The sequence below is a fragment of the Thalassophryne amazonica genome, chromosome 1 (assembly GCF_902500255.1).
Source record: "Thalassophryne amazonica chromosome 1, fThaAma1.1, whole genome shotgun sequence".
Classification (NCBI taxonomy): domain Eukaryota; kingdom Metazoa; phylum Chordata; class Actinopteri; order Batrachoidiformes; family Batrachoididae; genus Thalassophryne; species Thalassophryne amazonica.
Window position 1 is genome coordinate 33052321 of NC_047103.1, and position 14718 is coordinate 33067038.

The 14718-nt window shown below is 41.1% G+C and overlaps 1 protein-coding gene across 1 annotated transcript in view; it reads right to left on the reverse strand.

Annotated features, from left to right (window-relative positions):
• drosha (drosha ribonuclease III) overlaps nt 1-14718 on the reverse strand; it is a 268873-nt gene that overhangs the window by 120462 nt on the left and 133693 nt on the right. The window contains 1 exon segment of the mRNA XM_034167642.1: nt 5671-5741. Within this exon segment, the coding sequence (XP_034023533.1) occupies nt 5671-5741 (71 nt within the window).

Consider the following 14718-nt stretch of genomic DNA (forward strand, 5'->3'; position numbering starts at 1 on the left):
ATAAAATGCAAATTAATTATTTAAAAAATATAGAACATGATTTTGTTGATTATGTTTTTATATTCTGTCTCTCACAGTTGAAGTGTACCTATGATAAAACTTACAGACCTCTCCATTTTTTGTAGGTGGGGAAACTTGCAAAATTGACAGTGGGAATACTTATTTCCCCCACTGTAAATCATTGGTTGTCTGGATCAGAAATTTCAGTTAAATGTATCATATAGCAGACGAACAGACCGACATTTGAGAAGTGAAATTAAGTTTCTAGTATTTACAGAAAGTGAGCAGTCATTATTTAAACAAAATTAGGCAGGTGTATAAATTTGGGCACCCTTGTCATTTTATTGCACTGAACTGCACTTCCTGGTTGGGGTCAAAATGTGAGCTTGAGTATTGCCACTTGGTTCCATCTGGGTGCTCCAGCGGTTTGAGCGTTTTTGTGTGAACGGAGATATTGCTTGAAATGGTGCCGTGTTTACGGAACACTTTTTGAAAATGACAAAGGAAAACGATCACATAGAGAAAGTTCCCTTTCCATGTGGACAGATATGAGTACATGAATGAATGAGTTTATCTCTCTTAACGGCTCTTAACGATTGAGTGGATCCTTGGCATTTGATTGGTGCCTTGTATGTCACGTAACATGGATTATTTGTGTTGCATTGCATTTAGTGTGCAAATGTGGTTCCATACATTTGGTACCTTTGCGCAGGCATGCACACGCACGCACGCACGCACGCACGCACGCACGCACGCACACACACACACACACACACACACACACACACACACACACACACACACACACACACACACACACACACACACAACAAATCCACTGTGCTGTAAGCTGTCTGGAGGCATGAGGACCTGTTAGGAGGAAGTTAGAATGAAAAGCTGGACTAATTTCTGATGCGATTTCTTTTTTTTTTTTTTGCTGCACTGAGGAAGTACAGTCTTTTTTGGGGGGGAGGGGGGCAAGTACATGAAGTTAGTGCACGGTATTGCAGACGACATCATCATAATTATTTTTGCACTCATACTTAAAGTTTGTGTTGGATTGTTGATGTCAGAGCAGTAGTGATGCACCAAAGCTGGACAAATTTCTGACGTGATTTTTCGTTGGAGTGAGTACCCAAACTCTTTTTCTTTTCTTTTTTTTTTGGAAGTACACAAACTCAGTGCAGTGATGCACCAAAATGTAAGTCCCTTTTCTGTTGTTTATAAATTAATATAATATCAAATGACAAGGATCTATTTTAGCTATTATATAAAACAAAACATTATGTTTTTACATTCTTTCAATGGAACGAATATTAAATTCGGTGAAAGCTTTCACCTCATGAAGTATTCGTACCATTGATCTTATAAAGATTCATTATATGTATACTATATATTCCTTCATGTCCTATCCAGGGTGTAACCCTCCTCACGCTCTATGACAACTGGGACAGGTTCCAGCTCCCCCGTGACCCTTGACTGGAGTATCAGTTTGCCGAATTATTATGCAACTAAATGAAAAACTAAAATTTTCTCAACTCAATTCTTTATTTTAATTATTAGACTAAGTATAACAAACAAATACACAATGCAAAATGAACACATAAACAGTTTTGTCAAAGATCCAGTGACCAATATATAGCCACCCTTCTTTTCTTTTCTTTTCAACAACTGCCATGAACCATCTATCTATGTGTGTCAGGCTGTTTTTTTTTTATATTATTTGTTGATGATCAACTTTTCGTGCCGCAGCAACCATATCCTCCCAAATGATAGTGGTGCATTTCTACCTAATTGAGTACAAGAAATCTAAATGGTATCCCTGGTCTTCCCCCCTCCCCTCAGCTTCTCCAGCTCTGACGTGAACTGTGTTAGAACTGTCCAGGACTTTCTCAGACTGCGCAGGGCTGTTCCCTTCCCCCTCCAGACTGTCGGACAAGGCCGTTGACGGCACCGAACTGGCTGCCTTCCGGAGTGTTCTGATAAACTGGTCCTTTCAAATCTCGGTTGTCGTCCTGTGTCCTTGTTTTGTCTCTGTGATTATTGTTTTTTGTGCTGATGGGATTTTTTTTTTTTTCCTCATTGCCGCTGTGTAATGCAGCAGCGATGAGGGTTTTTTTTTCTTCTCCTTTTCCCTCGCGTTTTGCTTTCACATATATGTTTTATGTACCGGGCCGGCCTATGTGTTGTGTGTGTTGTTTGTTATGGGTCGGTGTTGGTTTGCTCAGCCCTGCTGTTGACCAAGGCAGGGACGTACATCTGGAGCTGGTCCCCGGGCGCCTAATGGCGACCTCTGCTCCTACTGGCAAACAGGATGGGTTAAATGCAGTAGCCACATTTCATTGTGCAGGGTAGATGTTCTTCTGTTCTGTGCATATGACAATAAAATTTCCTTGATTCCTTGATTCCTTGAGATGAAGCTGGTAAATTTGATGGCAGTCCCCTAATGAGACATATCATTTTGAGCCCTTTTAATTGCTGTAACATGAATGAAAAATAGAAAGTGCATTTAAACACAGTCGACATCTTGCCGCACATCTGAGCAGCTTTTGTCGCCATCTAAACTGGGGTTCCACAGGGATCCATCTTAGGCCCCCTGCTTTTCTCCCTTTATATAGCACCCCTCGGGCACATACTGCGACATTTTGGGATTACCTTTCACTGCTATGCTGATGATACTCAATTGTACATGATGATAACTGCTGATAATCTCATCCACATAAAATCCTTAGAGGAATGCCTTGCATCAGTGAGAAGCTGGCTGTCAAGTAACTTCCTACTTTTAAACTCTGATAAGACTGAAATGATGGTTCTTGGTCCAGTGAGACATCGGCATTAATATGATCAGCTACGCTTAGCCTAGGCTCGTGTGTAATACATCATACTGACAAAGTGAGGACTGGCAAATTGGACTTGAAGCCTTGAATATTTTTGGCTTCAGTTCTTGCCATCTGTGATGCTAATTATTCACAATTGTAAGTTGTACTTGTTAAGAGAAATTGCTGTTCTTCCATCCATCTGTACGGTGAAACCTTCCATGTCCTAAAACTCAAGAACTGCAAAAATTTAGTCGTCTTGATGGCAAAGTTGGCATGACAGTGCCATTGCCCATGTGGCTCTCCACAGGCCAGGCCTCATTATGAGTCACATGGGCCAAGCATGCATACAAGCTGGCAGGTTTAGTAAAAAATTGGCATTTTGTCAAAATCTTTTTAAAATTCATAGTGCCTCGTAGTGCTTTTCACCTGCCAATTTCACCATTTTTTTGTATTTGGTTACACAGGATTGTCCTTGACCAAAGCTGTCAATTTCACATTTCAATTCCATTATGTTTAAGCTGCCCAATGACTTTTGGTTCAAACGAGAGAAAATTCAGCACAGTTATAACAGGGTCCTTCACAGCAGCTATCGCTGGGTGCTTTGACTGTAAAAAATTTTCTTTCATCAGAATACTATTCAGCTTTTACATCATGAGCAACTATTCTGCCGCTCTGAATTTTGGAAGTCCAAGAGTCAACAATGCCCACTCTCAAACAACATTATAAGCACTACAGAAGACAAACCACAAAATCAGCAACATTTGGTCTGTGAAATACACAGGGCATGCCAATCTCTCTTCACTGCAGTGGCTTCATTTAAATCTTTTCTTTCTTTTTATTTTTTTTGCTGGTGCATAATAATGCAGCAGCTAGTCTAAAGTACTGCAGGATAAAGTTTGCTAATATAAGATCTCAGTTTCTCATTTTGGGCTACATTGTGGAGGGTGATTATTGCCGTCTGTTGAAGAATTCCCTGACAGATTTAAAATGCCTAAACCCTTCACAGGTATCTTACTCCAAGAGCTGCACAAGTGCCATTGCTAGATTGCAACTGGCACCCACATCACACGAGGAGTGAGTAGAACTGCAGCTACTTGGGTGTCCATGGGCATGTTGGTCGAAAGATAGTGTAGCTAAGCATAGTGCCGTGCATTTCTCTGGTGTGCCAGTAGAAAGCGACTGCACCATAGAACAGCAAGAAGCTGTGGAACAGACACAGTACAATATTCAGATACACATTATATAAGCAGGTTCATGATGTGCTTTTATATAATGGCTGAGTGGATCCTTGTCATTTATTGGTGCTTTGTATGTTACATGACATGGATTAATTTATCCCATTTGTGTTGCATTGCATTTAGAGTGCAAATTTGGTTCTATACGTTTGGTACCATTGCACTCTGCACACACACGCACACGTCCTCGTGTATGCGCGCAAGTGATTTTTTTTTTGTTTTCGCTGCACTGAGGACGTACACAGTCGACCGACTCAGTCACGTGTGTGTGCACGCACGCGTGGGGGGACAACGACATGATGATTTGATTGAGCTAACTGATGCTGGTTGTAACACACACACACACACACACACACACACAAAAATCCACTCCGCTGTAAGCCATCTGGATGCATGAAGACCTGTTCACATGAAACAAAGATGTGATTTTTGGCTGGACTGAGGAACTACACAAAGTCTTTTTTTATGGAAGTCTGAAGTCAGTGCACAGTATCACTGGACTACATGTTACAGTGGAACACCAAAATGTAAGTCCCTTTTTTGTTTATAAATTAATAAAATATCAAATGACAAGGCTCTATTTTAGCCGTTATATAAAACAAATAATGAATGTTTTTACATTCTTTCAATGGAACGAATATTTCATTTTATGAAAGCTGGAACAAACCATTCAACTCGGCTTTGCCTTGTTGAATGGTTTGTTCCAGCTTTCATCTCATGAAATATTCGTACCACTGAACTCAAACATTCATTATTTGTATAATATGCTATAAGAGTTTTTAATCATATCTGTAGCCACACTGGTAGCACAGATATTAAACTTGTTTTTTATTATGATTGTTTATGGTAGGGGAGTGGGGTTTTGCCTGACTTTGCCCTATTAGCAATCTGTTCAAACTGTTAATCATCTGTAGACACTAACCAGTAATATTAGTAAGTAATATTCTCACCAAATTTGGTGAAAACATCCAGCCATTTAAAAAAATTATTTTTCATACACACACGCACGCACAAATTACAATACGTTGTTCACTGTGTGCAGGGTGACAATAAAATAAAACAAAAAGCTAATGTAAATAAAGGTTTCTAGTTTGTACTATATTTTGATGTTAGATTTCTTTCTCCTGGCTTTGCTGGCCAAATGTACCAATTGTCTGGAGGAGGATGATGAACAGATGAAGGAGGTGTTGCGGGAACAAGACTCTCAAATATATCAATGTCTAAAGCTAGGCAGATCCATTTCACAGCCAGAAAACCTCTCACTTCTGAGTTTACCACCTAAACGCCAATGTGCCAGGTGCTGACAAAATTGTATCTTCAAGGGAGTTGCAGATGCCCAAAACACAGCTATGACTAATTAAGTGACTAATTACGTGTGCCCTACTTTGAGCCCACATGATGTGCTCTGTAAACAGCAAAGTGGAGTTGGAAATGCACTTGCTCTATGCAAGATCTAGCCCCTTAGTGCCTAAAATCTAATTTCATGTCGTCTGATTGCCACTGAACTCTTATCACTGTTGGGCAGAGGCAATTAATGTCCACCAAGAGAAACAGGTGTAAACACAAACACACTGTATAACGAGTAAACAGTGGAAACTGGAAAGTTAATGAGTTACCTCGCCGTTGAAAAGTAGTCGACCAAAGAGCTGCCGGGCTTCCTCCAAGCCTCCCTCCAAGTAAACAGCACCTGAGAAAACAGAAAAACAGATACAATGTCAAAACAACATGAGATGAAGTGTGATGTTACTCGTGTGTTGTTGAAATGTTTCAGCACACTGTCAATCACATGAACCAGTAGTCACCCCTCACCCACCCTGAGAGGGAATGTAAAATGCATATGTCCAATCAATGCACTGCTACCAGGAAAAGAGAGAGAAAGAGAGAGAGAAAAACACCATTCTGAGGCAATTTGAGATGTCTGTACTAATGGAAGACTTAGAATTAATTGAAGTCGGCAACGAGTTATAATTGCTTTATTAAAACTAGGAGTGCATTTTTATTGCTTCTTGAGGGTAAAATGACCTTGGGGTTCCTTTGCAGATCCACCACCTGTGTGTCACAGCAAAGCAGCAGCACGAGGACGAAGGACGTTTGCATCATCACCATCACACTGCTGTGGAACTGGCCAAGGTCACATCAAACATTCAATATCACCTCACTGTCAGGCTGAGTCCCGCCACACACATATGCACGTATGTGGTGTCGTAGATTCATTGTTAGTATCAGCAGTTCCTCGAATGGCCAGGCTCTATTGAATTACCATATAATCCCATTGTATAATTGCCAAATTTACAGTAGAAATAAACATGTTTACAGCTTGATCCAATTAAAAAAAAAATCTTTGCTCTTAATAGCTAGTTTCCCCACTTGTAACACATGCACTCGGGTACATGTTTAAATTTCTCACAGGTTTAAACTTTATCAAGCTATAAATTATGCCTAACTGGGGGGTAGTCGACTCAAGTGCCAGCTATCATCCAGGAGACCAGCCGCTAGCAGGCTGCATCTCCTTTTAGAGCATTTTAACACAATGATAATATACCTTGCTGTGTGATTAATTCTAAAAACGGACCATCTAAGAAGTTTCTTCACTGGTTTCTGTGACTTAAAGGTTAGTATATCATTTGTATGTTAGCACTAATTACCATGTACCATTAGCTTGGGCCCGTTAGCTACACTGATAGTGCCACAGTTATTGGGAGTATATGATGGTAATCAAGTTTTTAATACCTGCGCCCAAGCCGCCCCTTAGAATAGGGGTGGGCAATTCTGTGCCATCAAGGGCCAAGGTCGTTCATGGATCCTTTGCTACCAATCACTTCAGCAGGTGATTTCACAGATAATTAGGGCTTTAACTTGATGGGAGGCTCTCATCAATAAAACTACCCGCTGAGATGACTGGTTGTAAGGAAATCCTGCAAGGTCTTGTCCCTTTCTTCCAACCTCTGCCTTAGAGCCACCATCCATTCTGGAAAAAACATGCGTTAACCAATCATCCAAGCCCAGGTTACCTAGCTTGTTAGCCTAGCTAGCTTGGCAATTTAGAAGTAAGTGGGTGTGTTCAGGCTTTATTCAGGTCAAGATGGTGAAATCTAGAACAGACCAACTTCACATTTGAAAGCTGCTCTTCAGAAAACCTCTAGTTGGCATCAGAGGGTTTGACCACTGCTTTTACCATCTAGGGCCGGTGTCATAGACCGAACGGTCCCCCCATAAAAACTGGTTCTCCCTGCCTTCACTATGCATGCGTCATTTCGAAACACAGCAGCATGTCTGAGACGGAGTCTCTTCACCCAAAGCAATCAAATGGATTAATGTGATTATTAACCAACAGATGACAAGGTAAAACCTCTTAAATCATTCTAAAGTCAGTTTTAAGTAGAAACGAGGCGATAATCTGTGATGCTTTGAAATGATGGAGGTGCAGTGAACACAGCAGCTAGGAGCTCGTGCTGCTGCTGCGCTCTGATCGCTTCCTCCATCTTTTATTATGAAATAATGCTGAATTTATGTGAAAATGTTGTACAAAAACTTCAGATATTTGTCGCTGAGACAGATGATGACTGGAGTGCAGTTTTAAAAAGAAACAAGGTGATAATCGGTGAAATGCTGCTGGCGCTCCAAAATGACGCATGCACAGTGAAGGCAGGGCGGACCGTTCGGTCTGCGACACTATAACATAATGTCCACTTTGTCGCTCACTGACAAATACAGGCTTTTGCACACTGCACAAATACACAGCAATGCACTGAGATGACCATGAACTGGAGACAGCACATGCGCAAACACAAACAAAGCAATGGCAGAAAACAATCAATAGCTCGGTCCCAGATTTTGAAGAACTGCCATCACAGTAAGCAAATGAAAAAGACAACAAACACAATTTTCTTTCTATATGGGAATGAGATGCAGAAGCTCCAGCTCACTCTGTGTTAATAGTCAGGCGTCTTGCACATTTCGGCTCTTTGTTGTGCATTTTGTTTTGTTCTTCTATTGTTCCTACTAAAAATCAGTGGAACTATCACGGTGCCTTTAAGCTGCGTACAACTTGGAACCATCATACTTAGGGTGGCTCATTTAATTTAGAAAGCAATAACCACCTGGTAAATTGGGTATACAATCGTGCAGTGGTTTTTATTATGTGCATAAATGAGCCGGTGGAAATGGGGCGCGGTGCGGCTTGCAAGTCTAAATGCATGCGCTGCTTTCATGGACGACATCAAAAACATATGAGGGATTCATCATCTGGGGAAGGGAAACTGCTTTCAGATGGCTAACAGGCCCATTTACGCACAAACACAAATGCTGAAGACGGAGCGCTCGTAACCAAAAACCATAAAGGAATACAAACAAAACCGCCGAGCACAAAGGCGAGCGCACGTGCACACCCACTCTGACCGTCATGCCCTTTACGTCTAAACAGAGTGGAGAAATTACTACCAGTCATGACCCAAATGTTCATAAAATTTGATTAAGCCTCACAACTCCCGTCTCACCTACGAACCACTGAAAGAAAAAGACGTTCAATCATTCAGATGCCCTTTGCTATTTTAAAAAACAAGCTGATTGCTAAAAGGTAGCTGATGGATTCAGAGGTTGTGCCTTTTAGGAAAAAAAAAAAATCCATTTTCTGCCACGCTTTTGCTGTCAACAATTCAAAGTGAATGATCCTATAAATCAGCATCTATAAATCTGAGCTCATTTTGCAGTTCAAACACACCACACTGCTAAAGCCCTTACAGATGTGCATCAGAGAGCGGGCCTCTATAATCTCGGCGTTGCTGGGTGAGCGTCTCGCTGAGGCTGACCGCAGAGAGACGAGCAGTTCTTTACAGGATGGTTTTCCACGAAGCATCAGCCCGGAGATTTGTGGTTTTACTGTAACGTGGACTTCAGCTGTAGATACCGCTACGCAGCAGATGTTTCCTCTGGAGACCATCTGTGAGAGAATAGAACTCCTTGCGAGGAACAACTTTTGAATTTCTTTCAACTATTATGCAGGTTGCGCGTTTGTGAGTGAGCGGCGAGGCTGGGGCTTTTGGGTGGGGCCAAGAGGCAGTTCTTTTCATGTTTTGATGACAAAGGAGATTTTGAAAGTTCCTTAAATGGAGGCCTCAAAGTTGGTGAAGTTTGGGCGTGTTATTAGATTTTCTGAACTTCTTCCAAGAAGGAGCCAGAAAAGAGGGAGAAAATGCGGAGAGCCTCAAGGGAATTAAAAAGGTATTAAAAAATCTCAAAGCAACACCTTTGGTGTCAATCAAAAAAGCCTGTGGATGAAGAAAACTGAGAAATTCAGTTAATTCTAGCGAGAAGGAGGCTGACAAGGAGGCTGTCCGTGCAAAAAGTGTGCCCCAAAGCAATCCAATCAATTGCTTAACTTACTGCAATCATTAAATTTAGATCTATGCTCCACAGTCCACCCCATCAGCCTGCAAAATTGCAGCAGACACCTCAAATACACAGCCCAAAAAGACACTCCGCCAGCTCGACACAATTATTACCAAAAGATGCGAAATTCAGACTACAGCCAATACTGTGATTTATGGTGAATGAAAGACGGAATTTCGCGTCTACTTCTTAATTTTTTTAAAAAATTAAGAAGTAGAAAAAAAAAACAATTTTTTTAAATAGTGTGTGTTTTTTTTTTTTTGTTTGTTTTTTTTTTTTTAAAACCACACTACCCTCTTCACCACCTCTTAATCTGGTGGTTGGCTCTCACTGCGGTATTGTATCACTTCCTGTTCCGGAGCACAGCGGTGTTTTGCTGTATCTGTTAGCTGTTTAATCTGCGCAGTTAGATTGATCTAGTTACCTAGATAACGATTTGTTTCACAGTGTAATCTTCACGTGCCTTAACTAAAGCATTCCCTCTGCTGAATCACCTCTAAATTATTTACACGTTATTCACTTTGCGTGTTTTTAGGAATCCGCTAGCTTAGCGCAGCTACTAGCTCTTAGCCGGTTTAGCATGGCGGCTTCTCCTGTCTCTCCCGCACTTTTCTGCTCTGGGTGTGAAATGTTTAGTTATTCCTCGGCCTCCTTTAGTAGTAATGGTACTTGTAATAAGTGTAGCTTATTCGTAGCTTTGGAGGACAGGCTGGGCGAATTGGAGACTCGGCTCCGCACCGTGGAAAATTCTACAGCTAGCCAGGCCCCTGTAGTCGGTGCGGACCAAGGTAGCTTAGCCGCCGTTAGTTTCCCTCTGGCAGATCCCGAGCAGCCGGGAAAGCAGGCCGACTGGGTGACTGTGAGGAGGAAGCGTAGCCCTAAACAGAAGCCCCGTGTACACCGCCAACCCGTTCACATTTCTAACCGTTTTTCCCCACTCGGCGACACACCCGCCGAGGATCAAACTCTGGTTATTGGCGACTCTGTTTTGAGAAATGTGAAGTTAGTGACACCAGCAACCATAGTCAATTGTCTTCCGGTGGCCAGAGCAGGCGACACTGAAGGAAATTTGAAACTGCTGGCTAAGGCTAAGCGTAAATTTGGTAAGATTGTAATTCACGTCGGCAGTATTGACACCCGGTTACGCCAATTGGAGGTCACTAAAATTAACATTGAATTGGTGTGTAACTTTGCAAAAACAATGTCGGACTCTGTAGTTTTCTCTGGGCCCCTCCCCAATCGGACCAGGAGTGACATGTTTAGCCGCATGTTCTCCTTGAATTGCTGGCTGTCTGAGTGGTGTCCAAAAAATGAGGTGGGCTTCATAGATAACTGGCAAAGCTTCTGGGGAAAACCTGGTCTTGTTAGGAGAGAAGGCATCCATCCCACTTTGGATGGAGCAGCTCCATTTCTAGAAATCTGGCCAATTTTCTTAAATCCTCCAAACCGTGACTATCCAGGGTTGGGACCAGGAAGCAGAGTTGTAGTCTTACACACCTCTCTGCAGCTTCTCTCCCCCTGCCATCCCCTCATTACCCCATCCCCGTAGAGACGGTGCCTGCTCCCAGACCACCAATAACCAGCAAAAATCTATTTAAGCATAAAAATTCAAAAAGAAAAAATAATATAGCACCTTCAACTGCACCACAGACTAAAACAGTTAAATGTGGTCTATTAAACATTAGGTCTCTCTCTTCTAAGTCCCTGTTAGTAAATTATATAATAATTGATCAACATATTGATTTATTCTGCCTTACAGAAACCTGATTACAGCAGGATGAATATGTTAGTTTAAATGAGTCAACACCCCCGAGTCACACTAACTGCCAGAACGCTCGTAGCATGGGCCGAGGCGGAGGATTAGCAGCAATCTTCAATTCCAGCTTATTAATTAATCAAAAACCCAGACAGAGCTTTAATTCATTTGAAAGCTTGACTCTTAGTCTTGTCCATCCAAATTGGAAGTCCCAAAAACCAGTTTTATTTGTTGTTATCTATCGTCCTCCTGGTCGTTACTGTGAGTTTCTCTGTGAATTTTCAGAACTTTTGTCTGACTTAGTGCTTAGCTCAGATAAGATAATTATAGTGGGCGATTTTAACATCCACACAGATGCTGAGAATGACAGCCTCAACACTGCATTTAGTCTATTATTAGACTCAATTGGCTTTGCTCAAAATGTAAATGAGTCCACCCACCACTTTAATCATATCTTAGATCTTGTTCTGACTTATGGTATGGAAATTGAAGACTTAACAGTATTCCCTGAAAACTCCCTTCTGTCTGATCATTTCTTAATAACATTTACATTTACTCTGATGGACTACCCAGCAGTGGGGAATAAGTTTCATTACACTAGAAGTCTTTCAGAAAGCGCTGTAACTAGGTTTAAGGATATGTTTCCTTCTTTATGTTCCCTAATGCCATATACCAACACAGTGCAGAGTAGCTACCTAAACTCTGTAAGTGAGATAGAGTATCTCGTCAATAGTTTTACATCCTCACTGAAGACAACTTTGGATGCTGTAGCTCCTCTGAAAAAGAGAGCTTTAAATCAGAAGTGCCTGACTCCGTGGTATAACTCACAAACTCACAGCTTAAAGCAGATAACCCGTAAGTTGGAGAGGAAATGGCATCTCACTAATTTAGAAGATCTTCACTTAGCCTGGAAAAAGAGTCTGTTGCTCTATAAAAAAGCCCTCCGTAAAGCTAGGACATCTTACTACTCATCACTAATTGAAGAAAATAAGAACAACCCCAGGTTTCTTTTCAGCACTGTAGCAAGGCTGACAAAGAGTCAGAGCTTTATTGAGCCGAGTATTCCTTTAACTTTAACTAGTAATGACTTCATGACTTTCTTTGCTAATAAAATTTTAACTATTAGAGAAAAAATTACTCATAACCATCCTAAAGATGTATCGTTATCTTTGGCTGCTTTCAGTGATGCCGGTATTTGGTTAGACTCTTTCTCTCAGATTGTTCTGTCTGAGTTATTTTCATTAGTTACTTCATCCAAACCATCAACATGTCTATTGGACCCCATTCCTACCAGGCTGCTCAAGGAAGCCCTACCATTATTTAATGCTTCGATCTTAAATATGATCAATCTATCTTTATTAGTTGGCTATGTACCACAGGCTTTTAAGGTGGCAGTAATTAAACCATTACTTAAAAAGCCATCACTTGACCCAGCTATCTTAGCTAATTATAGGCCAATCTCCAACCTTCCTTTTCTCTCAAAAATTCTTGAAAGGGTAGTTGTAAAACAGCTAACTGATCATCTGCAGAGGAATGGTCTATTTGAAGAGTTTCAGTCAGGTTTTAGAATTCATCATAGTACAGAAACAGCATTAGTGAAGGTTACAAATGATCATCTTATGGCCTCAGACAGTGGACTCATCTCTGTGCTTGTTCTGTTAGACCTCAGTGCTGCTTTTGATACTGTTGACCATCAAATTTTATTACAGAGATTAGAGCATGCCATAGGTATTAAAGGCACTGCGCTGCGGTGGTTTGAATCATATTTATCTAATAGATTACAATTTGCTCATGTAAATGGGGAATCTTCTTCACAGACTAAGGTTAATTATGGAGTTCCACAAGGTTCTGTGCTAGGACCAATTTTATTCACTTTATACATGCTTCCCTTAGGCAGTATTATTAGACGGCATTGCTTAAATTTTCATTCTTACGCAGATGATACCCAGCTTTATCTATCCATGAAGCCAGAGGACACACACCAATTAGCTAAACTGCACGATTGTCTTACAGACATAAGGACATGGATGACCTCTAATTTCCTGCTTTTAAACTCAGATAAAACTGAAGTTATTGTACTTGGCCCCACAAATCTTAGAAATATGGTGTCTAACCAGATCCTTACTCTGGATGGCATTACCCTGACCTCTAGTAATACTGTGAGAAATCTTGGAGTCATTTTTGATCAGGATATGTCATTCAAAGCGCATATTAAACAAATATGTAAGACTGCTTTTTTGCATTTACGCAATATCTCTAAAATTAGAAAGGTCTTGTCTCAGAGTGATGCTGAAAAATTAATTCATGCATTTATTTCCTCTAGGCTGGACTATTGTAATTCATTATTATCAGGTTGTCCTAAAAGTTCCCTGAAAAGCCTTCAGTTAATTCAAAATGCTGCAGCTAGAGTACTGACGGGGACTAGAAGGAGAGAGCATATCTCACCCATATTGGCCTCTCTTCATTGGCTTCCTGTTAATTCTAGAATAGAATTTAAAATTCTTCTTCTTACTTATAAGGTTTTGAATAATCAGGTCCCATCTTATCTTCGCTCTCAGACTGCAGGCTTACTTGTAGTTCCTAGAGTTTGTAAGAGTAGAACGGGAGGCAGAGCCTTCAGCTTTCAGGCTCCTCTCCTGTGGAACCAGCTCCCAATTTGGATCAGGGACACAGACACCCTCTCTACTTTTAAGATTAGGCTTAAAACGTTCCTTTTTGCTAAAGCTTATAGTTAGGGCTGGATCAGGTGACCCTGAACCATACCTTAGTTATGCTGCTATAGACTTAGACTGCTGGGGGGTTCCCATAATGCACTGAGTGTTTCTTTCTCTTTTTGCTCTGTATGCACCACTCTGCATTTAATCATTAGTGATTGATCTCTGCTCCCCTCCACAGCATGTCTTTTTCCTGGTTCTCTCCCTCAGCCCCAACCAGTCCCAGCAGAAGACTGCCCCTCCCTGAGCCTGGTTCTGCTGGAGGTTTCTTCCTGTTAAAAGGGAGTTTTTCCTTCCCACTGTCGCCAAGTGCTTGCTCACAGGGGGTCGTTTTGACCTTTGGGGTTTTTACGTAATTATTGTATGGCCTTGCCTTACAATATAAAGCGCCTTGGGGCAACTGTTTGTTGTGATTTGGCGCTATATAAATAAAATTGAATTGAATTGAATTGAAATTAATGTCTTAATCTGTGCCACTTTATCATAGAGCTGTGACTGGTGAAGAAAAACACATGAAAAAATAAAAACAAAAATTTGTTTCTCCAATCATTTGAAGCTTGTAAGGCCTTGTGTCCATATAGAGCTTGTTTGTCAGTCAGATGGAACAAAATCTTTCATGTTCATGGAAGGGGCAAAGTTTTTTTCCCCCGTTTTGTCTACAGTCAGCTAACTGGTTACACTAAACCTATCACAACAGAGCCCCCGTGCCCTCTCCTTATGACAGCAGATTGAACAGACTATGTTCCTGCTGAGGGTGAGTGGTTTTTAAATCAACACATGATTATAAGATAGTCATTAGGCATTTA